This window comes from Cervus elaphus, chromosome 2 (assembly GCF_910594005.1).
Source record: "Cervus elaphus chromosome 2, mCerEla1.1, whole genome shotgun sequence".
In the NCBI taxonomy this organism is placed as follows: Eukaryota; Metazoa; Chordata; class Mammalia; order Artiodactyla; family Cervidae; genus Cervus; species Cervus elaphus.
Window position 1 is genome coordinate 9,498,428 of NC_057816.1, and position 24,176 is coordinate 9,522,603.

The window sequence follows — 24,176 nt, forward strand, 5'->3', positions numbered from 1 at the left end:
TTGGAAGGACTGAGGCTGAAGCTGAAGCTCCAATACTTAAGCCACCTGATGTGAAGAGGCAACTCATTGGAAAAGACCCTGATGCTGGGAAAGATTGAAGGCAGGAGAAGGGGACAACAGAGGATGAGATGGTTCGGTAGCATCATCGACTCAATGAACATGAGTTTGAGCAAACTCCAGGAGATGGTGAAGGACAGGGAAGCCTGGTGTGCTGCAGTTCATGGGGTCACAAAGAGTCTGGGTGACCGAAGAACAACAATATGACTGTGTAAATTTGTTAAAACTTGTCAAAATGAGGTTCCCAAGTTGATGCATTTTATCGTATATACTCAGTCTCAATGAAGCTTTTTTGCCCCTGGCTTGAGGATGGTTAAACAGATAATGGGATAGACTGTGGTGGACATTTCCTTGGTTTTAGCTGTTACAATTGAGGGAAGGAGAAAAATTGGGAGTGGATTGTACTATGATGAGAAAAGAGGCACCGTTGACATTACCTCTGATGAGGGTTCCCTCTTTTTTTTTGGCCATGTGGCCAATCTAACTTTAGCTGCCCTTAAGGTCCCCTGGAACAAATCATTGACCCAATGAGTCTTAATAATTTATCGCCTTACTTTCAAGTCACAGTTTAACTTGTTACCTCTAAAGAAGCTATAAACACTAGTTTTTATTTCAGGTGACTTAAGGCCACAGCAGAACCAGGAACTGATGAGCTGAGAAGACAAAGGACAGCCTGTCTCCTCCCCCCTGCACCAAGAGCCTGGAAACGGTTTGTGGGAGCAAGAGGCCTCCGCTCCTGGGCCCCTGCGAGGTCCTACCCCATGGCCTTCAATGACTCCTGCTGCAGTTGGGGGACGTCGGCCGCTTCCAGAAGATCCAGATGATTCTGTTGATTCTGCCCCTGCTCCTGACGTTTTTGCACAGCACCCTGCAGAACTTCACCGCCGTCATCCCCACCCACCACTGCCGCCCCCCTGCCAACACCAACCTCAGCGAGGACAGGGACCCGGAGGCCTGGCTGCCCCGGGATGGGCAGGGGCGGCCAGAGTCCTGCCTCCTCTTCACCTCCCCACAGCGGGGACCGCCCTTTCCCAACGGCACAGGGGCCACAGAACCCTGTCCCCACGGCTGGATCTACGACAACAGAACCTTCCCTTCCACCATCGTGACTGAGGTGAGGAGCCCTGGGCCCCCAGCTCCTCCTCCCAACCCCTGTGTCCCCACCTTACCATCCCCACACATCCCCACACACGCGCAGAGACACACACACACAGACTGTGCGAACCTGACCTGAATTTGTCCAAAGACCCTGGAGCTATGAAGAGTTCTGCCCAAAATGCAGGACAGAGAACAGGGCTTGGAATTGAGGTCTTCCTGGTAGAGAAGGTTATGGAACGCCTTGCAGAAAGCTGTTCCCTGCCCCTCCAACCTCCCCCAGAGAGAGAGAGACTGCTGCTGGAGTTCAATAGTCCACTTTGGTTTCCCCGAGAGTAGGAAGGTGTGGGGGTGGTACAGAGAGGTGGAGAAAGGAGGCAAGCAGAGAGTGGAGGGCAAAGAGAATATTCCTGAGCAGGGGATTCTGGGCTCAGAGTCCTAGAGACAAAAACAGTTTCCTGACTTCGTCTAGAAATAGCTCTCGGCAGCTGGGGCCAGGAGATGGAGAGCAGCCAAGGAACTAAGATGGGAAAGAGAACAGGGTTATGGGGAGGGGGAGGGTCCTTTCATCTCTAGTGATTTAACACCCCTCCCCCGAAACACACACACAGTCGACTGTAGAGTCTCCCTGGCCTGCTAAATGGTTCATCCGGCTGAATTCTGCACTCTGTAGCTGTCGCATGGATCGTGCTCTTAACATCTGTTCTAGTCAATGGTCTTTTGGTTGCAAGAAAGGGAAGCTCTCTCCAGTCAGCTCATGAGGAAAGGGATTTCAGGAAATCCAAGGGCAGGAAACAAAAGCGTTTCCAGGCATCATGGCAACTGGAACCAGGGATTGGAGCACCAGAGGCATCGCTACACACTCACTCCATGACTCTCCTCCTCAACCCATTTCGTCTGCCTGCTTATCTCACAAGACGACTGCTGATCCCAGCTCTGGTCCACTACCTCTCAGATTTAGGGCCCACCACCAACCGAAGGGGCTTCCCAGGTGATACAAGTGGTAAAGAAGTTGCTGCCAATGCAGGAGACCTAAGAGACGCAGTTTCGATCCCTGAATTGGGAAGATCCCCTGGAGAACATGGCAACCCACTCCAGTATTCTTGCCTGGAGAATGCCCATGGACAGAGGAGCCTGGGGGCTACAGTCCATGGGGTCGCAAAGAGTCACACGAATGCACCAGCCAGAACATTTCCGTAAATCTTAATTCAAATTCTTAGAAAAGGCTCTGATTGACTCAACCCAACACATTGATGAGTAGCCCCCTCCACGATCCTGCAATTTAATCTAATCATCACACCAAGGGGCAAATTAGTGGGATTATGTGGCCCATTGCCTGGTAGTCAGGGCCATGCAGAAAAGATGACTTGAGAAGGGGCTGTGGGTGAGCACAGTCTCCAGACCTGCCTGATGCAGCCTCAGTCTGAAAGTGGTAGGAGTTAAGCCATACTTCCCACTAGCCAGACCCAAGACACAGAAGCAGAAGGTGAGTAAGGATGGCTAGTCCTCCTCCCTCTGAGCATCATATGCCATCCCCTCCTGGCATAGTTGATGGGGGATGCCTTCCTTATTCTCCAGCCTTCACCCAAATTCTGAGACATCCTCCTCCACCCACCTTAACTTGTATGCTATCAATCCCTCCAATTCTGCTTTTCCGTTTCCCTTCTTAAAACTCTACACCCTGCTTTCCAAGTTCGACAATACTCCAGGAACTATTAATATCAACCTTGCTGCTGTTCTTCTGTTCAAAACAGCAGGCAGTGTGATCAGAAGCTCAAATTTCCTTGGATTCCTTGCCATCTAGAGCAAAGAATCTGGGTGAGAGAGCACCACTCTCCTTCTAAGTGGAGAGTTAGTAGTTATCTTCTCATCAGTTTTGGTGACTGACAAAGCCAGATGCCTACAATTTTCCTGAGTTGTGGGGAGAGGCCAAGAATAATCCAGTCCTCTTCCAACAGGTACTGTGTAGGGGACCAATGTCCACCATATTTTCATGAACACAACCAGGATAACTCTTCCTTGGGCCAATAATGCCAAAGGTTGCACCAGAAAACACTCCATTAGGATAATAGGCAGCTTACATGTATAATCCAGTGTGAAGCTGGACCTTTTGAGTCGTGAAGCAAATGAAATAGCTCACAAGTTATCAAGGGTTGCTTTAAGCAAGAAGATTTGTCTCAATGAAGATGCTTCACCTACTAGATATAGTAGGCACAGCAGCACAGATCACCTGAGGAAGACAAGTCCCAGCTTGCCCCTTGGAAAGAACTCCCAAAGGGCCCTGTATCCCAAAGGGATACTTCATCCCTCTGAATGCAAAGCAAAAAAAAAAAAAAAAATTAGTATTAATAGAAATAAGATGCTAACCCTGGGTTATAATTTAAAAAAAAAGCCTACCTGAGCTTTTCTCCTTATTTTCTTTTTTTAGTATTTATTTATTTATTTGGCCAAGTCGGGTCTTAGTTGCATCACTCGAGATCCTTCTTTGCAGCACACGGACTCTCTAGTTGCAGCAAGCAGGCTTCAATATTTGTGGCATGCTGGCTGAGTTGATCCGAGGCAAGTAGAATCTTGGCTCCCCGACCAGGGATGGAATTTGCATCCCCTGCATTGCAAGGTGGATTCTTAACCACTGGACCACCAGGGAAGTGCCCTCCTATTTCCTTCTGAATTAAAATATCCTGAGTATGCTCCTTGGAAGAAAAGTTATGACCAACCTATACATATATATATATGGTCCAGAAGCACACAGAAGTATATGATCCTCAAGAGTCTCAGATGCACATATGCTTTTAACGTAGATAGTAAAAGTACTATGCTCACCGTAAGGTGATATAAGCCCCTTGCACCGTTGCTTTTACAGAAGACAAGTACCTTAGGGCAAAGCAGAGGCAGAGAAATTCTTTGTAATTCAATCTGACTACATATTCCATATTCATTTATCAGTTTCTATTCTGAACTACACCCAGATTTCATCACTAGGCTGCATACAAATTGTGTTCTCTTCTCACTCCTCTGACTTCTTTTGTTATTTGACAAACCCTTATTTTTCCATTTTCTCTAAAACTGATAAATCTATTTTTTAAATTTTATTGAAGTACAGTTGATTTCCCTGGAGAAGAAGATGGCAACCCACTCCAGTATTCTTGCCTGGAGGGTTCCATGGACAGAGGAGCCTGGCGGGTCACAAAGTCCCTGGGGTCGCAAAGAGTCAGAAGCAACTGAGCAACTATCACTCACAGTTGATTTACAATGTACTTCACAGTGTACTTGTGTTCATTCTGCTGTATAGCAAAGTGATCCAGCTACACACATATATGTATATATTCTTTTTCATATTCCTTTCTATTATGGTTTATCACAGGATATTGAATATAGTTCCCTGTGCTATATAGCAGGACCTTGTTGTTTATCCATCCTATATACAATAGTCTGCATCTGCTAATCCCACACTCCTAATCCTCGCCTCCTCCAGCACTTCTCTGACTTCTCTCCTCTTTCCTACACCCTCTTGCTTCTCATCCTTCCATTCCTAAGTTCCAGTCTTATCTTATCCCTAACTCCTCCCTACAGTGCGTCTCCATCTCCACAGTCATATTCTATTCACAAGTTTCCAAGAAAGACTATTAAAATGAAGTCCCAGTTTGACACAGCCCTAAAATCTTTTTTAAATAAAAATTATATCAGATAACACATAGAATTGCAGAAGAGTAGTTATTTGAATAAAACAACAATAAAGTTCATTGCTTTTTTTCACTTTTCATTTTATATTCCAGTTCAGTCGCTTAGTCATGTCTGACTCTTTTCGACCCCATGAATCGCAGCACGCCAGGCCTCCCTGTCCATCACCAACTCCTGGAGTTTACTCAAACTCATGCCCATAGAGTCAGTGATGCCATCCAGCCATCTCATCCTCTGTCATCCCCTTCTCCTCCTGCCCCCAATCCCTCCCAGCATCAGGGTCTTTTCCAATGAGTCAACTCTTCGAATGAGGTGGCCAAAGTGTTGGAGTTTCAGCTTCAGCATCAGTCCTTCCAATGAACACCCAGGACTGATCTCCTATAGGATGGACTGGTTGGATCTCCTTGCAGTCCAAGGTACTCTCAAGAGTCATCTCGAACACCACAGTTCAAAAGCATCAATTCTTCGGCACTCAGCTTTCTTTATAGTCCAACTCTCACGTCCATACATGACTACCGGAAAAAGCATAGCTTTGACTAGACGGACCTTTGTTAGGAAGTTTCTGCTTTTTAATATGCTGTCTAGGTTGGTCATAACTTTCCTTCCAAGGAGCAAACGTCTTTTAATTTCATGGCAGCAGTCACATCTGCAGTGATTTTGGAGCCCAAAAAATAAAGTCAGCCACTGTTCCCACGGTTTCCCCATCTACTTGCCATTAAGTGATGGGACTGGATGCCATGATCTTAGTTTTCTGAATGTTGAGCTTTAAGCCAACTTTTTCACTCTCCTCTTTGACCTTTATCAAGAGGCTCTTTAGTTCTTCTTCACTGTCTGCCATAAGGGTGGCGTCATCTGCCTATCTGAGGTTATTGATATTTCTCCCGGCAATCTTGATAACAGCTTGTACTTCCTCCAACCCAGTGTTTCTCATGATTTACTCTGTATATAAGTTAAATAAGCAGGGTGACAATATACAGCCTTGATGTAGTCCTTTTCCTATTCGGAACCAGTCTATTGTTCCATGTCCAGTTCTAACTGTTGCTTCCTGACCTGCATACAGGTTTCTCAAGAGGGAGGTCAGGTGGTCTGGTATTCCCATCTCTTTCAGAATTTTCCACAGTTTATTTAGGGCTTCTCAGATGGCTCAGTGGACAAAGAATCCTCCTGCAATGCAGAAGATGCAGGTTCATTCCTGGTTCAGGAAGGTCCCCTGGAGGAGGACATAATAACCCATTCTAGTATTCTTGCCTGGGGAATCCCATGGACAGAGGAGCCTGGCAGGCTACAGTCCACAGGGCCACAAAGAGTCAGACATGACTGAAGCGCCTGAGCACGCATGCATAGCTATTTAGCAATGTTGTGCTAGTCTCAGCTGTACGGCAAAGTTATTCGATTATACACGTACCTGTATCTATTCTCCTTTAAATTCTTTCCCCCTTTAGGTTGTTGCATAATATTGAGCAGAGTTCCTGTGTTATACAGTAGGTCCTTGTTGATTATCCATTTTAAATATAGCAGTGTGTACATGTCCATCCCAAACTTCCTAATTATCCCTGCCCTCCACCTTTTTCCCCTGGTAACCATAAGCTCCTTCTCTCGGTCTGTAAATCTCTTTCCATTTTGCAAATAAGCTCATTTGTATCATTTTTTTGTTCATTTGTTCTAATGTATTTATTCTTTTTTTAAGATTCTGCATGTAAGTGACAGAGCAATATTTCTCTTACTCTGTCTGAAAGTCCGTTGCTCTTTGGAGAAAGTGTTCAAATGCCAGCCTCCCAAATTGTATATCATGTGGTGTGTGCACAGGGTATTAATTGTCCCACAGTAATAATTAAATTCAAAAATAAGGATTTCTTTCCAATCAAATCAAGATTATCAAGCAATTATACCTGAAGGATGAATTCATTTGGATATATATTAATACAAACTAGGGAGCATTCCCTAAGCATCCTAGTCATCCCAATCCTTTTTCCTTTTTCTTTTTTCTGTTAACAAAAGAAATGAGTTTTAAAATTCACTCAAAAGTATACAAAAACTAGCTCTTACTTGTAAATGAAATGCCACACTCATTTGTCATCTTTACTTAATTTTAAAGGCATCTGTGAGCAGTATGATTTTTCTGCAGGCTGTAGAGCTGTTTTACTCCACCTCGAAATAAAGTACTTTTAAAATGGGAATCTTTTTTCTAATATTCATTAAAAAGAGCAACAAAATTTAAACTATTAGTTAAGCTATTCAAGTGCTGCTTACACAAGATTGCAAATAACTACACCCTCTCAGACTTGCTTATGGAAAGTTAAGGGAAGGATGCAAGGGTATTTCACAGAACCTGAGGTCAAGAACTTGAGGCCAGTCTTATGAGAGACCGCAATCAGGTGGTTGGGGAGAACCAGGGCACCTGGACCCTCCATCCCTACCTCTCTGGCACTGTGCCCTCACCCTGACCTCTCTGACTAGGTTCCTGCATCCTTCCTCCCCTCCCCCTCCCCCTCCTCCCCTTTTCCCTCTCCTTCCTCCCCCTCCCTCTCCCCCTCCCCCTCCTCCCCTTTCCCCTCTCCTTCCTCCCCCTCCCTCTCCCCTCCCCCTCCTCCCCTTTTCCCTCTCCCTCCTCCCCCTCCCTCTCCCCCTCCCCCTCCTCCCCCTGCCTCTCTTCCCCTGCTGCTTCTTTTTCTCCTCTCCCACTCTCTCTCTGTCTCTTGATTTCTCAACTCCACTTCCACGTTGTTCCACATTTGGCCCTCTCATCCCCGCTTTGAGTGTCCTTACAAACCTTCCTTCTCTGAGTCCCTTTTCTAAATCTGTAAGAAAAAGAACCAGATTTTTAATTCTGTCAGTTTTCTTCAGCTGCACCCAAGGAGGGACAGGTTAAAGAGCCCTGAAAGAGGGTAAGCAATTAGTGCTCTGAAAAAGGGGAGCAGGCTACACAGCCATCCCCAAAAATATCTCTTACGTGTTTTGAAATCACTTGAATCATTCTTACCAGGAGAAGATGGCAAGAAAGATTGTGTGACTCACGGAGGCAGGCTCTCCTTATGTGCCGGTCCCAATCCAACATACTCAGCCCACCGGGAAGGATGGAGTGGACTGTGGTGGGGCCAGCCCAGCCCTCCTTGACTCCAGCTCTTCCTTCCTCACAGTGGGACCTTGTGTGTACACGCAAGACTTTGCTGCAGTTGAGTCAGTCCATCTTCATGGCAGGAATACTGGTCGGAAACTTGATGTCTGGGATCATGGCAGACAGGTCAGTGATGAACAAGCCTGGATCAAGGAGCAAAAGCATAGCCCCTCTAGGCTGGACACAGAGGGGAGACTGGCAGCCCTGAGAACGCAGAGAGGGACACAGAACTGACCCACCCAAGCCTGACCGTGTCTGGAAGGTCTGCAGGAATCACACAACTGTCCCTCAGCACTTCCCATGTCTCACCTCCTTTCAGTTCCTCCTCACAATACCCTTGTGAAGCCAGCATGAATGTTACAGTTAACTGCATTTTGCTAATGAGGACACTGAGGTTCAGGGACGTTAGATAATTTGCCCAAGGTGCCTAGAAGGAACCCAGAAAATTATGTTGTTAATTCTGAGGAGTGGAAATGGAAAGAAGAGAACTTTTCACTTTTTGTTATTATATTGTTTGAACTTTTATGGTAATTCTTTACTTCTGTAATTGTATATATATTTTTCTTTTTTTTGGCTGCACTGGGTCTTTGTTGCTGCCCGAGGGCCCTTCTCTAGCTGTGGAGAGCAGGGACTGCTCTTTGTGGTGGAGCACGGGCACTAGGCACTCAGGTTTCAGTAACTGCAGCACACGGCCTCAGCAGTTGTGGCGCATGGGCTTAGCTGGTCCGTGGCATCTTCTCGTGCCAGAGATCGAATCCAAGTCCCTGCATTGACAGGCGGATTCCCACCCACTGTGCCAGCAGGGAAGTCCTAAAGTAAATATTTAATGTTTACTTTAAAAAAAAAAAAAGTACAGTCACACAGCTAACAAGTGGCAAATGCAGGACAAGAATCCAGATTTTCTGACACCCAGAAGAAATTGTTTCCCCCCACTTCTGCCTTGTATGTGACATGTAAGTGTCACAGAAGCAAATACAGACCTGGCAATCAACAGCAGTTAGGGACCAGCCTCAGGTCTGCCATAAGCGTGTGCCACAAGAAGGCTATACCACCTCTCTCAGACTTGGTTTTTCCATCTATAAAATGGAGGCTGTGATAAGCGTTAAATTAGTACCTGACTCAGTGTTTGTTACCCTAACCTTGACTGTCTTCCAGGCCAGAGACCATAAAAATAACCATGGGATGAATAGTAAGAGGCAGTTTTCTAAAGAATAAAATTTGAGGGTGTATCCATGGCTGATTCTTATTGATGTATGACAGAAACCCACAAAATTCTATAAAGCAATTATCCTTCAATTAAAAAATAAATAAATTTAAAAAAAAATTTTAAAAAAGAAGTTTGAAAGTACTATGTCACAGCAGATCAAAGACACAAAATCAGCTTTATTATTCACAAAATATAAGCCACAGTCAAATCTATTTTGCAAAAGCATAAACCTTGCATAAGTTTCCCCAAAATAAAAATCCCATAAACCAAGCTCATGGATACAGAGAAGAGACTGGTAGTTGCTAGAGACAGGAAGGAGGGGATGGCCAAAATGAGTGAAGAAGGTCAGAAGTTACCAAGTTAAAGCTATAAATAAGTAAGTCATGGGAATGTAATGTGCAGCATGATGACTGTACTTAATAATACTGTATTGCATATTTGCAAGTCACAAAGTGAGATCTTAAGTGTTCTCATAACACACACACACACGAAAATTATTGTAACTATATATGGTGATAAATTATAAGTAGATTTATTGTAGTTCTCATTTCACAATGTATACAAATATAGAATCATTATGTTATACACCTGAAACTATTTCACTGCTGTATGTCAATAATACCTCAATTTAAAAAAATATCACAAAGCGCTGTCTCCTAACAGGAATGTTGGTTGTTTCCATCAACCAACAGTCAAAGAATCAACCACACTCCAAAGCAGTAGCTCCCAAACCTTGGAAGCGTGTTAAAAGTCAGGTTTCTAGCATACCTTCCAGGTAGGCAATACGCCATAAGTGGGGCTCTGGTATCTGGATTGCTTTCAACACACCCCTGTGATTCTGATAAAGGTGTGTGACTCCCTCCACAGAGGTTTGCAGAGATGCATCAGGACCATGGACAGCAGCAATCCAAGGATCCTCCCAACAACAGGTCCCCTAGATGCCAACCTTCACCCAATTATTCCCCGCCTCCTATCTCAGCATCTACCCCATGGTCAGATGCAGGCAGCCTCACAAGCACCTGTCAGATTGCCCAGGGCATCAAGGATGAGACAGCCAGGGACACAGGACAGGGGAGCAAGCAATGCGCTTGCCAGGTTTTCCCTCCTTTCACAGGCTGGGCCGCCTGAAGGTGCTGACCTGGAGCTACCTGCTGTTAGTGGTCTCAGGGACCTGCGCTGCCTTCGCCCTCAACTTCTCAGCCTTCTGCGCTTGCCGATTCCTCTCAGGCATGGCTGTGTCTGGTGCCAGCAGCTCATCTGTGATTCTGAGTGAGCGGGAACCCAGGAGGGTCAGCTTATGGGGACTCCTCAATCACAGGGGCACAGTGAACCAGGGAACCTGATAGATGCAAACCTCAGCTCCTTCCCTGAGTACCTGTCCCAGCCCATTCTGACCTATCTGGGTCTTTCCTGGAGTAGGTAGTGTCCCAAGAAGAAAATAATTAAGATCATGGCCTCTTTGGTGGCTCTGATCATTTGGGGCTGGAATTCATAGGTATTTAGGGATCATTGTAAGGATGAACTAAGACTCAGAGATTGGAGTGGGGTTGCTTAGAGAAGCCAGTCAATCACACAGGGAATCTTTTATTCAACATTTGTTCACTAAATACAATTTCAAAAGGCATTTAATTTGTGTCACATCCAGCACTGTGGATAAACAAGTGAACAAGAGGACACTACCCGTGACCTTAAAGAGTTAATAGTCGACTGGGTGAGCTGCCAAGGAGTTACAAATTGGTTTACTAAAGGCGAAGACGGGGGCTATCCTTGACGATGTGGGAGTTCAGAAGTGGGGTGCTCAACCAGGGCTTGGGGAGCCAGGAAATCACCCCAGAAGTGGTAACATCTAAGGTCAGAACTGCACAAAATGTGAGGCAGAAAGAGAGGAAGTAAAGTTCTCGGGCAGAGTTCTAGACAAAAAGAAAAGAATTTACAAGTCCCTGAGGCCAGAGTATGACCCCTTGGAGGAAATGAAAGTGCTGCAGAATGGCCTGAGCATAAGGCTCATTCATCTCTATTTCCCAGGTCAAGCAAAGGGCATGGCACAGGATCTTCAACTCTAAATGCTTGTTGAATTAAAATGAGTTGAAGGAAGTGCAGAGAGAGTGGCTGTAGGCAGGTCAAAACAGGTTCGGAAGAAGCAAGGAAATATGAGTGTTGGGATGGTGACACTGATTAGGAGCATGCATAGGAATTCAGAACCTTCTAGACCATCCCTACACACACACACACACACACACACACACACACACACACTGAACCTAACCAAATATCATACCATCCTCGCCTTATCCAGTGAGGGGCGTGCAGAGTAGGACGGAGCTCATGAGATGAGTCCTTCCACTCCAGTGTGAAGCTCCTCCTCCACCCCCCAAATACACACATACTCACACAACCCTGACTTCAACCTAAGCTCTGCTCTTCTCCCCAGATCTGGAGTGGCTGCCCATCCATGCCCGTCCAAGTCTGGGCCTCCTATTAGGACTTGTTCCCACCCTAGGCCAGCTCTCCCTGGCAGGCATGGCTTATGCTCTGCCCCTCTGGCGCCACCTACAGCTGTTGGTGTCTCTGCCCCTCTTTGTCACCTTCGTCTACTCCAGCTGAGTGGGACCTCAATGTAGGGTAGAGTGCTCAAAATAAGTCACAGATGGGTATAGCGTCTCCCAGAACACCCCTTCCCTACCTCCTTAAGTATCAAAGCAGAGCAAAGCAAAAAGAACCAATGTCTACACTGATAGATAGGGAAGACCTTGGCCAGAGAGGGGTAAGACTTATCCCAGGTCTCCCAAGTAGGCAGGGATAATCCTTGAAGTAGAACCCAGAGCTCCTAACCTCAGCCCAGGATTCTTTTCACCCCTCCCAGCTGTCTCCCCACTCTGGTCTGTGCCTTTCTCAGAAACCCACAACTCTGTCAACTCAGGCTAAATTCATGCCACCCCCAAACCCCACCCACAGGTTCTTCGTAGAGTCTGCCCTCTGGCACTCCTCCTTGGGGAACCTGGACGTCACCCTGAAGGCCCTGCAGAGAGTGGCCCAGATCAATAGGAAGCAAAAAGAGGGCGCCAAGCTGAGTGCAGAGGTGAGACACCCCCACCCGAGACCCTCTGTGATACCCCACCAGGGCTCCGCCTGCACCTCCCCCCTCATCCTAGAACCCAGGTCATCTGGTGCTTCCCAGGCAGGGGGTGGGGGGACGGGTCCCCAGGGGAATCTAAGCCCTGAGCCCCATCTATCCAAACAGCTGCTCCAGATGAGTCTGCAGAAGGGCCAAGCCCAGCCGTCGATGCTGCAGATGCTGCGCTCCCCTGCTCTGTGTCAGCTCTTCTTCTGTATCATCCCACTGTGGTAGGTCCGTCCCCACTCAGGTAAGAGACAGACAAGCTGATGGGAAGGTAAGCAGACTGAGCAAACAGGACAGCCTGGGTAGTTGGGAGGTGGAGGGAAGCCCCACTTCCAGTGGGAAAGGACACGGGTACTCTGGAGACTCAGAGGGCTCCCCACCTGCTGAGGGAGAGAGAAAGCCCAGCTCTCCTCATCTCCTGAGCCTGGAGCTCAGCCAAGCAGCACCACTGACCTTGAGAAAAAAAGAAGCAGCCACCCCCAAGAAGCCCTGAGCTTCTGGACCTAAGAGTTCTGTATCACAGGCTCTCACGTTCTCCTGAAGAAGTCTGCATTCTTCTATTGCCATGTAGCAAATTACATACTTAACTGCTTGAAATAGCACACACTTATTATCTCACCATTTCCATGGGTCAGGAATCCAGGCAGAGCTTAGCTGAGTTCTCAGCTTAGGACTTCACATTCTCATCTGGATGCTCAACTCAAGAAGACTCCACTTTTAAGTTCACCCAGCTTGCTGTCAGTAGCCCAGTCATGTCCAGCTCTTTGCGACTCCATGGACCGCAGCACACCAGCCTCCTCTGTCCTTCACTATCTCCTGGAGTTCATTCAAATTCATGTCCACTGAGTCGGTGATGCCATCCAACCATCTCATCCTCTGTCGTCCCCTTCTCCTTCCCTCAATCTTTCCCAGCATCGGGGTCTTTTCCAATGAGTTGGCCGTTTGCATCAGGTGGCCAGAGTATCAGAGCTTCAGCTTCAGCCTTCCAATGAATATTCAGAGTTGATTCTCTTTAGGATTGACTGGTTTGCTCTCCTTGCTGTCCAAAAGACTCTCAAGAGTCTTCTCCAGCACAATTTGAAAGCATCAATTTTTCAGCTGTTACCTGAACTCATCTCTTTGCAGTTGTAGGACTGAGGGTCCTGGCTTCTTGCTGGCTATCAGCTGGGAGTTAACCTCAGCTTCTAGAGGTTGCTCTCAGTTTTCCACAAGGACTTTCCCACCATGGCTGGCCACTTCATCACACAGCAAGTAGCGTCTCTAGAGTGAGTCTGCTAGCAGGGAGCCATCCTGGAGGCTGCCTGCCACTATGTCTTTCTAAATACTGTGCAACGTGTTCCTGGCAAGGGGATCATTTGCCGTTGACAAGAGTATAACCGTGATCTCACTTGATTTGCATACTTCCATAATTGTTCTGAAGGAAAACGTAGAGGGCGGCAGAGGATGAGGTGGTTAGATAGCACCACTGATTCAACGGACATGAATTTGAACAAACTCTGGAAGATAGTGAAGGAACAGGGGAGCCAGGTGTGCTGAGGTCCATGGGGGTCACAAAGAGTTGGATATGAGTGAGGACACACACGCGTGAGCACACCCACACACACACACAGAGCAGGGACCTGGAAGGAGGGGAAGAAGACCTGTTGTGAGGTTAAAAACATTATTTTCTCCTAGGTAATTTTTAAATGTATGATAGATAACATTCTTTTTTTTTTTTTTTTTAGAATTAAAGGAAGACTTTATCTGCATTCAAAATATAAAAACCCCACTGAAAGATTGATATAAGGCCTAAAGGAAAAAACAGATAGTGAGAGCAGTTTGCAGACCGTAATTACTATGTAGACATGGCATGCCTATTACTCAAAGCACATTCCCCTCTGCTCCTGCCCCAGGCTCGTAATTCTTTTCGGCCTCTATGGCATGGTCATGAGTCTGCAGTTTGGAGATCAACATCTACCTGGCCCACGTGTTCTTCACGATTGTGGACCCACCATTTTATTTCCTGGGCTTTTTGGCCACCAAATCACTTGGCCGCAAACGTACCCAAACAGCCTCCTTGCTGTTGTCGGGGGTCTTCACTGTGACCTGTGCCATGATCCCCCTGGGTGAGTACCGCCCCATTCCAGCTCCCGTCTTCGTCCTTCCCCAAGCCCGGATCTCAATCTGGCCCAAGTCAGCTACCCAGAGGGTGTGAAAATCTCAAGGCTCCTCCAAATGTTTCCCAGCACGTTATCACCACCTCTTTTCCTTCCAGATCACATATTCCTCCGCATCACGATGGCCGTGATAGGAAAAGGCTGTTTGGTTGGCTCCATGAACTGCCTCCTTATGTACATGGGAGAGCTGTACCCCACAGTAATGAGGTGAGTGGGGGTGTTGGGGAGGAGTCCTAGGATGGAACAATCAGGCCCTAGGGCCAGATGGTTTCCAGTCAGAAGGAGCACAAAGGTCAAGCAATTATTTTTTAAGGCAAGAGAGAAGAACAAAAACACACAGAAATTAGAACAAAGTAAAGACAAAAAGGAAGATGGTACTAGTAACTCAAAATACATCAGCTGATACAATAAATGTAAACAGATTAAACCTACAAGTTAAGAGACAAATTTTCTTTAACCTAGGTGTTTTTTTTTTTTAATCTAGTTCATGATTTTATCTAGTTCAAGTGTAAACTACATGAACTAGATGAAATCAACTTGGATTATCTGGCAGGTTTAATCTGTTTACATTTATTGTATTGACTGATATGTTTTGAGATACTAGTACCATCTTCCTATTTGTCTTTAATTTGTTCTCATTTCTGTGTATTTTTAAACAGATTAAACCTACCAGTTAAAAGACAGATAATCCAAGTGGATTTTATATAATTCATGTAGTTTACAAGATACCCATCTAAAACGTGAGACCATGAAAATCTTAAATGTGGAGAAATAGAAAAGGATATACTAAAAAAAAAAAAAGAAAAGGATATACTAGGCAAATATTAACCAGAAGACAGGTAGAGAGGTCAAGATAGACTTTAAGAGCAAAAAAGTACAATAGTTAAGAATATGGCCCGGAATTCCCCAATGGTCAACACTTTCACTGCCAGGGCCCCAGGTTCAATCCCTGGCTGGGGAATTAAGATCCTGCAGGTCACATGGTGCATCCAAAAAAAAAAAAACAAAAAGAATATGGCTCTGGTATAAAAGGTAACTAGTCCAAATGCTCAGTCATCTTAACTATAAAACACAAATAATAATAGTACCAGAAATAGATTAAATAGAAAATAAATGTATTAAAGAGAGTCAAAACAAAAAGTCAATCTTTGAAAATACCAATGAAATGGGCAAATGCCTGGTAATAATAATAAATTTTTAAAAAGACTAGACATGAATAAATATTGGGGAAAAAACTGAACAATAAATCTAGAATAGTTAAGATGCAAAAATTTAATTATGTAATTAAAGATGCAAAAAATCTATAAACAAGTCTCTACTGATAAATTCTAAATTTAAATTGACAAATTCTTTTTAAAAATAATATAGAAAAACTAATTCTAGAATAAATTAAAATTTTGAATAATAAACTTTAAAATCTAATCTCAAAAAAAACCACCCAGCCCAGATATTAATACAGGTGGGTTCCACCACATTTTCAAGGAACAAACCTTCCAATGTTACATAAATGATTCCTAAAAACAGAGAAAAAGGGAAACTTTGATCCCTGAGTCGGGAAGATCCCCTGGAGAAGGAAATGACAACCCACTCCACTATTCTTGCCTGAGAAATCCCATGGACAGAGGAGCCTGGTGGGCTATAGTCCATGGGGTTGCAAGAGTCAGACATGATGGCAACTAAACCACCCACCACCAACAGGACAACTATTTACCTGTATGCAAAATAAATAAAATGCAATCCATATTTCAACCTTCAAGAAAAATTAATTTTTGCTGAAGAGGGGAATATTTCTGAAGACATTCTTTAAAAAGCCTAACCAAAAAAGAAACACTGATAGATTTTTCTATGTTGGATTTTTTTTCCCCCCTGGCCATTTGTTCCACCATAAACAGAGTAAAAAGAGAAAAAGAAGGTATTTACAAGGACTTGTACACAGCATTTATAAAGAACTTCTGGAAATCAATGAGAGGAAAAGACTATTTCCATTAAAGGGACAGAATAACATCGACAATAATCCCCCAAATAATAAAGTATTTTTAAATATCCTTGAAGTATTTTTAAATCTCCACCAAGGAGCTAGAAAAAGAGTCTGGGAAAACTAGGCCAACCATTTAAGGGCAATTGGGAATTGGGAGCCTGGAGAGGTAAGCAGAGCACCTGAGCACGCACTATACATGATGAAGAAAGTCATATGCATTCGCTCTGACCTCAGAATCAACTGTTTAACACAGTACCGGGGATCCTGGACAACACTGCTGTATTCAGAAATAAAAAGAAATAAGAAATTTGGTGTCTTCCCCGGTGGTACGATGGACAGGAATCTACCTGCCCATGCAGAGGACATGGGTTCGATCTCTAGTCAGGGAAGATTTCACATGCTATGAAGCAACTAAAGCCCATGAGCCACAACTACGGAATCCCATACACCTAGAACCTATCCTCTGAAACAAGAGACGCCACTGCAATGAAAAGCCCCCCCACTGCAACAGGAGAAGCCCCCACTTGCCACAGCTAGAGAAAGCCTGTGTGCAGTGACAAAGACACAACACAGCCAAAAATAAATAAATCTTAAAAAAAAAATTAAAAGAGGAGTGTGTACAGCATCATTATTTAGAGAGATTTAGAGACCATCATCCTAAATAAACCAACAAAATCAATGTGTGCGTGCTTAGTTGCTCAGTCGTGTCTGACTCTTTTCAACCCCATGGACTTCAGCCCGTCAGGCTCCTCTGTCCATGGGGATTCTCCAGGCAAGAATACTGGAGTGGGTTGCCATGCCTTACTCCAGAGGATCTTCCTGACCCGGGAATCGAACCCAGGTCTCCCGATTTGTAGGTGGATTCTTTACCATCTGAGCCAGCAGAATCAACAAATAAATAAATAAATAAATAAATAAAAGAGTTTAGCAGGATGGTGGTTACAAAATCAAATTACCGAATGTCAAGAGCAATAACATAGAAGCTATACCCTAGAAGCAATAATCTAGAGAGAAAATCCAGAAGATAACCTCGAAAATCTTTGAAAATGAAGACACTATTCAGAAAAGCACCTAAAGCAAGATATTATCAGGAAATTAACAGAGGACACCCAAGACTTCCATGGAGAAGTTTTATGAAAACTTCTTAAGATATAAAGATTATCTTAGCAAATGGGGAGACATTCCACACTTTTGTTTAGAATAACATAATAAAGATGTCAAGGTAACTTTTAGAAATTTATAGAAATTCAACAGAATCTAATCAGAATTTCAATTAGGTCATTTTTTAGGAACTCCAAAAACTTATTCTAAAATTTATATAGAAGAAAAAAGACCATAATTGCTAGTCAATTCTGAAACAGCAAAGCAAAGAGGAGTCTCTCATTCTACCATCTATAAAGACATATAACAAAGCCATGGTGTGTCTGTGGCTTTCTTGGTGCAAAAAGAAACAAACAGAATTAATGAGAGGGCTTGGAAACTAATAGATACAGATGGAGACAAGGGTGCAGATGAAGACAGAGATAAAGGCGGGGGAGGAGGAAGGAAGGGGAGGGAGAGGAAGAGGAAAAGAGAAATATGGCAACTATATCGATTCGATTATATCAAAAAGGACTTCTGCTTATTGAAGGATGCAATGGACAAATTTAAAAGAGAGGAATTCCCTAGTGGTCCGGTGGTTAGGACTCGGCGCTTTCACTGCTGGGGTCTGGGTTCAATCCCTGATCAGGGAGCTAAGACTCCACAAGCAAGCCACAAGCAAAAGAAAAAGTATTAAAAGACAGAGGGTAGATTGGGAGGAGGTTTTTACAACATTTAACACTGACAAAGTTCAAATATTAAAAATATAAACGAAACTCCTACAAATCAACAAGGAAGAGAGGGAATTTCAGTAGAAACTTGATAAAAGAAATAAATACATGGGCATTTTATAGACAGTGAAGCCCAAAAGATTAACTACATGAAGAATGAGATCGTCACTTTGCACACACTAAAGTGGCAACATTAAAAAGCTGGATTATGCCAACTGTCGGTGGCCACAAGAGAATACAGGATCCCTGAATCCCCACGTGACCCACATGCAGCACTGGTGGGTATGAAAGTTGGTGCTGCCATTCTAGAGATACTGGCAGGACGTGCACAAACACACACACACAAACACACACACACACTGCCCTAACCACGCCCTTCTTAAAGAACTTTTCACAAAGGAATGCCTACATGATCTGTGCACGGTCACACTCACTGCAGTGTTGTTTGAGGTCATGGCTGATGGGCAGCAGTCTAGCCATTTAGGTGAAATGCCCACTGTGGAGGAGTATGCAACAGTAGGTAAACAGATAGGCATGGAAATATCTTTGAAACAGAGTGCTGAACTAACACAACATTGTAAAGCAATTATACTCCAATTAAAAAAAAAAGAGTGCTGAATGAAATGAGAAATAGAATGATCTATTGCCTATACCATTTAGGTAAATTAAAATATTTGCACACAAAACAATACTTTACAAGGACATATGCAAATAAAAAGTGCACATCAAACGCGACATAGTAAGTTGACTTTGGCAAGGAAGGGATTAGGAGAGGATAACAATATTATATTTTATTTTATAGCTACAGTTTTGCTAGCAGTCATGTAAAGATGTGAGAGTCAGACCATAAAGAAGGGTGAATGCCAAAGAGTTGATGCTTTCGAATTGTGGTCCTGGAGAAAACTCTTGAGACTTCCTTTGACTGCACTGAGATCAAACCACTCAACCCTAAAGGAACTCAACCATGAATATTCATTGGAAGGACTGACGTTGAAGCTGAAGCTCCAATAGGCCACCTGATGTGAAGAGCCGACTCTCTAGAAAAGACCAGACCCTGATGCTGGGAAAAACTGAGGGCAGGAGGAGAAGGGGGCAACAAGGGATGAGATGGCTGGATGACATCATTGACTTAATGGATTCAGTGTGAGCAAACTCTGGGAGATAGTGAAGGACAGGGAAGCCTTGCCTGCTGCAGTCCATGGAGTTGCAAAGAATCAGACACAACTTAGCCACTGAACAACAGCGATGATTATACTGATAAAAAGGACTCAACAATTAAGATGGGGAATAAAAAGGCCTTTCAAGTACAAACGATAATAGAGGGTGAGGGTCATGAACTGAGATTTATAATTAACTCAACCCTCTGCTCCTAAGGTTCCAAAAAAAAAAAAAAATGTAGAAAAAGAGAGAGTGACTAGGTTGGTACTTGAGATAAGATGATCTGGGTAGGTCTCCTCTGTAAGGATCAAAGGCCAACAGTAAAAAATAAATGAGGAAAGAAAGGGACAGGGTGCAAGATAAGAACTGGGTAGTCAGGACCCATCACATAGGAATTTAGAAGGAAGTCAGATTTTATTCTAGCCTGATGAGATAACATAGATGATTTTAAGCAGAGGGTGTAAGGATCTAAGTTACTGTTTTAAAAGATCACTGTGGGGGAATTTGGGGTTGACATATACACACTATTGGTTTTGTTTGTTGTTGTCCAGTCACTAAATCGTGTCCAACTGTTTGGGACCCCGTGGACTGCAGCATACCAGGCTCCCCTGTCCTTCACTATCTCCCAGAGTTTGCCCAAATTCATGTCCATTGAGTCAGTGATGCTATCTAACCATCTCAACCTCTGCCACCCACTTTTCCTCCTGCCCTCAATCTTTCCGAGCATCAGGGTCTTTTTCAATGAGTCGGCTCTTTGCATCAGGTGGTCAGAGTATTGGAGCTTCAGCATCTGTCCTTCCAATGAATATTCAGAGTTGATTTCCTTTAGGATTGACTGGTTTGATCTCCTTGCAGTCCAAGGGACTCTCAAGAGTCTTCTCCAGCACCACAGTTTGAAAGCATCAGTTCTTTGGTGCTCAGCCTTCTTTATGATTCAACTCTCACATCCATACAGGACTACTGGAAAAACCATAGCTTTAACCATATGGATCTTTGTTCACAGTGATGTCTCTGCTTTTTAATACATTGTGTAGGTTTGTCGTAGCTTTCCTTCCAAGGAGCAAGCATCTTTTAATTTCATGGCTGTAGTCACTGTCCACAGTGATTTTGGAGCCCAAGAAAATAAAACCTGTCACTGCTTCTACCCTTCTATTTGTCATGAAGTGATGGGACTGGCTGCCATGATCTTAGTTTTTTGAATGTTGAGTTTTAAGCTAGCTTTTTCACTCTCCTCTTTCACCCTCATCAAAAGCCTCTTTAGTTCCTCTTCATTTTCTGCCATTAGAGTAGCATCATCTGCATAGCTGAGGTTGTTGATATTTCTCCTGGCAATCTTATTTCAGCTTGTGACTCATACAGCCAGGCATTTCACATGATGTACTCTGCATAGAAGTTAAATAAGCAGGGTGACAATATACACACTCTTGATACACTCTTTTCCCAGTTTTGAACCAGTCCATTGTTCCATGTCCAGTTCTAACTGTTGCTTATTTACCCACATACAGATTTCTCAGGAAACAGGTGAGGTGGTCTCTTTAAGAATTTTCCACAGTTTTTTGTGATCCATACAGTCAAAGGCTTTAGTCAATGAAGCAGGAGCAGATGTTTTTCTGGAATTCCCTTGCTTTCCCTATGATGTAGCGAATGTTGGCAATTTGATCTCTGGTTTTTCTACTTTTCCTGAACCCAGCTTGTACATCTGGAGGTTCTCAGTTCACATACTGCTGAAGTCTAGGTTGAAGTATTTTGAGCATAACCTTCCTAGCATCTGAAATGAACACAGTTGTGTGATAGTTTGGACATTCTTTGGCATTGCCTTTCTTTGGGATTGGAATGAAAACTGACCTTTTCCAGTCCTGTGGCCACTGAGGAGTTTAATCTCTTCAATTTCTGTTAGGTCTTTACCATTTCTGTGCTTTATCATGCCCATCCTTCCATGAAATGTTCCCTTGATATCTCCAATTTTCTTCAAGAGATCTCTAGTATTTCCCATTCTGTTGTTTTCCTCTATTTCTTTGCATTGTTCATTAAAGAAGGCCTTCTTATCTCTCCTCGATGTTCTCTGGAATTCAGCTTTCAGTTGGATGTATCTTTCCCTTTCTTCTTTACCTTTCACTTCTCTTCCTTCCTCAGCGATTTGTAAAGCCTCCTCCAAAAGAAGACAGCCATTTTGCCTTCTTGGATTTTTCTTTGGGATGGTTTTGGATACTGCCTCCCGTACAAGGTTACAAACCTCCATCCGTAGCTCTTCAGGCACTTTATCAGATCTAACCCCTTGAATCTATTCATTACCTCCACTGTATAATCATAAGGGATTTGATTTAAGTCATACCTGAATGGCCTACACTACGGATACTATATATAAACAGATAACTAATGAGAACCCCCTGTATAGCACAGAGAACTCTACTTGGTGCTCTGTGATGACCTAAACAGGAAAGAAATCCAAAAAAGACAGGAGATACATACACATATGGCTGGGTCAGTTTGCTCTACAGCAGAAAATGACAGAGCAGTGCAAAGAAACTATAATCCAATTTTTAAAAATAAAATAAATAAAGATCACTTTGGCTTCCTCATGGAGAATAGACTGGGAATAGAAGGGCCCAGAGTCGAAACGGGGCAACTCCCCTGGTGGTCCACTAGCTAAAACTCTGCTCCCAATGCAGGGGGCCCTGGTTTGATCCCTGACCAGGGAACTAGATCCCACAAGCTGCAACAAAGATCGAAGATCCCAAGTGTCGCAACTAAAACCCATCACAGTCAAGTAAAGTAATTAAAAAAAAAAAAAAAGTAGAAATGGGAAGACCAACCAGGAGCTTACTGCAATGGCACTGGCAAGAGGTGAAAATGACTCATCGTAACCTGGGGCTTCCAGAGGGGCTTCGTTGGTAAAGAATCTGCCTGCAGTGCAGGAAACCCGGGTTCGATCCCTGGGTTGGGAAGATAACCTGGAGAAGAGAATGGCTACCCATTCCAGTATTCTGGCCTGGAGAATCCCATGGACAGAGGAGCCTGGCAGGCTACTGTCCTTGGGGTCACAAGGACATTACTGAGTGACTAACCACTTTCACAACGTGGTAGGCAGTGGTAGCGGAGATGGGGAGGAGGGAACTGATTCTGAATGTGTTTTGGAGGAAGAGCCATCCAAAGACGTGGGGAAATAAGGGAACAGGAGTCATCAGGATGATTACTAGATATTTGAACAAGTGGGTGGTTCGATGTGCCCATCAAAGCTGGATATGGTGTCTGCAGCTTGGGGAAGAGGTTGGTTGGGGGTTTGTTCACGGTTACACAGTGAGTTCACATTGGAACCGGAGCCTGGGCTTCTTGGTTCTGAAAACAGTTACTATCAACTTTCCTTTTAGCCAGCCAGGGTAAGTGCATTCCTGTGAAAAACAAGTGAAAGTGTTCGTCGCTCAGTCATGGCCAACTCTTTGTGACCCCATGGACTGCAGCCTGCCAGGCTCCTCTGTCCATGGAATTCTCCAGGCAAGAACACTGGAGTGGGTTGCGTTCCCTTCTCCAGGGGATCTTCCCGACCCAGGGGTCATGCTCCCATCTTCTGCATTGCAGGCAGATTCTTTACCATCTGAGCTACCAGGGAGGAATGTGAAAGAAGAAAACAAGATTGACAGGCAGAGTTAGGGTACCCACAAGCCTTACTGGCCTCACCAGGGTGCTCTCCCTCCCCGCAGGCAGAGAGGTATGAATGTGACAAGCTGCTTGGCCAACATAGGCAGCATCCTGAGCCCGCTGGTGGGCATGACCTCCGACCTCTACCCTTCCCTGCCTCTTTTCATCTATGGAGGGGTCCTCGTGGCTGCCTGCCCCATCACTGCCCCCCTGCCAGAGACGCTGGGGCTGCCGCTGCCCAACACACTGCAAGACCTGGAGAGAAGGTAGGCTTCCCCCCATACCCTCAGAGCTCTAGGACTGCACAAATCATTGATCCCATCCATTTAACAAAACAAGAAGAAAAAAAAAAACAGATCCAGGGGAGACTGGGGACTTAGTTGGGGTCATTCAGCTAGACTCTGGTGGAGCCAAGGCCAGAATCCAGGCCTCTGGCTTCCCTGGTCCTGTTCTCACAGATAGGCAGAGTCCCCTAGAATCCCTTCTGGGACTCTCAACTCTTGGAAACAGTGGGAGATTTGGACATAAAGTGGGACAACTGAGCACAAACCTAAAAAGGATCCCCCATCTCTACTCCCACACCCTGCTTCTCCTTCCCCCATAGGTGGGAAGAGAAATCGGGGCAGAAGCAGCAGGAACAGCAGATGGTCCCACTCCAGTCCTCCTGAGAACCGAGCAGGGGCAGAGGGTGGACGGAGTCCCTGCATCTCCACCCCAGGAGGAGGAACAGAGAAATCGCAGCCAGGGGAAGATGCGAGGGGCCTCGACTGGACCTGTGGTTCCAGAGAATACTTCCCCGGGGCCCCCCACTCCTGGTCAGACCCATCCTATCATTTCATTAAAAACAGCTATGCACATAAAATGATTCCATTATATATATATTCTTTTTCAGATTCTCTTCCCTCATAGGTTATTACAAGATACTGAATATAGGTCCCTCTGCTATACAGTAGGCCTTTGCTGCCGCCGCTGCTGTTCAATCGCTAAATCATGTCCAACTCTTTGTGACCCCATGGACTGCCGCAGGCTTCTCTGCAATTGCCTGGCTTCTCTGGCCTTCACTATCTCCCGGAGTTTGCTCAAATTCACGTCCATTGAGTCATGATACTATCCAACCATCTCATCCTCTGTCGTCCCTTTCTCCTCCTGCCTTCAATCTTT

General features: G+C 44.7%; 1 protein-coding gene across 1 annotated transcript; it reads left to right on the top strand.

The window, feature by feature from the left end:
- Nucleotides 1–832: 832 nt before the first annotated feature.
- LOC122706055 (solute carrier family 22 member 6-like) lies at nt 833–23,865 on the top strand (the record flags this gene model as incomplete). Its single annotated transcript, XM_043921223.1, is given in 11 exon segments — nt 833–1,171; nt 7,971–8,074; nt 10,270–10,424; nt 11,587–11,752; nt 12,108–12,234; nt 12,397–12,500; nt 14,169–14,220; nt 14,222–14,381; nt 14,531–14,639; nt 23,078–23,281; nt 23,620–23,865. Coding segments are annotated over 11 exon segments (1,584 nt in total), but the record flags the coding sequence as incomplete, so codon positions are not given.
- Between the last annotated feature and the right edge of the window lie 311 nt (nt 23,866–24,176).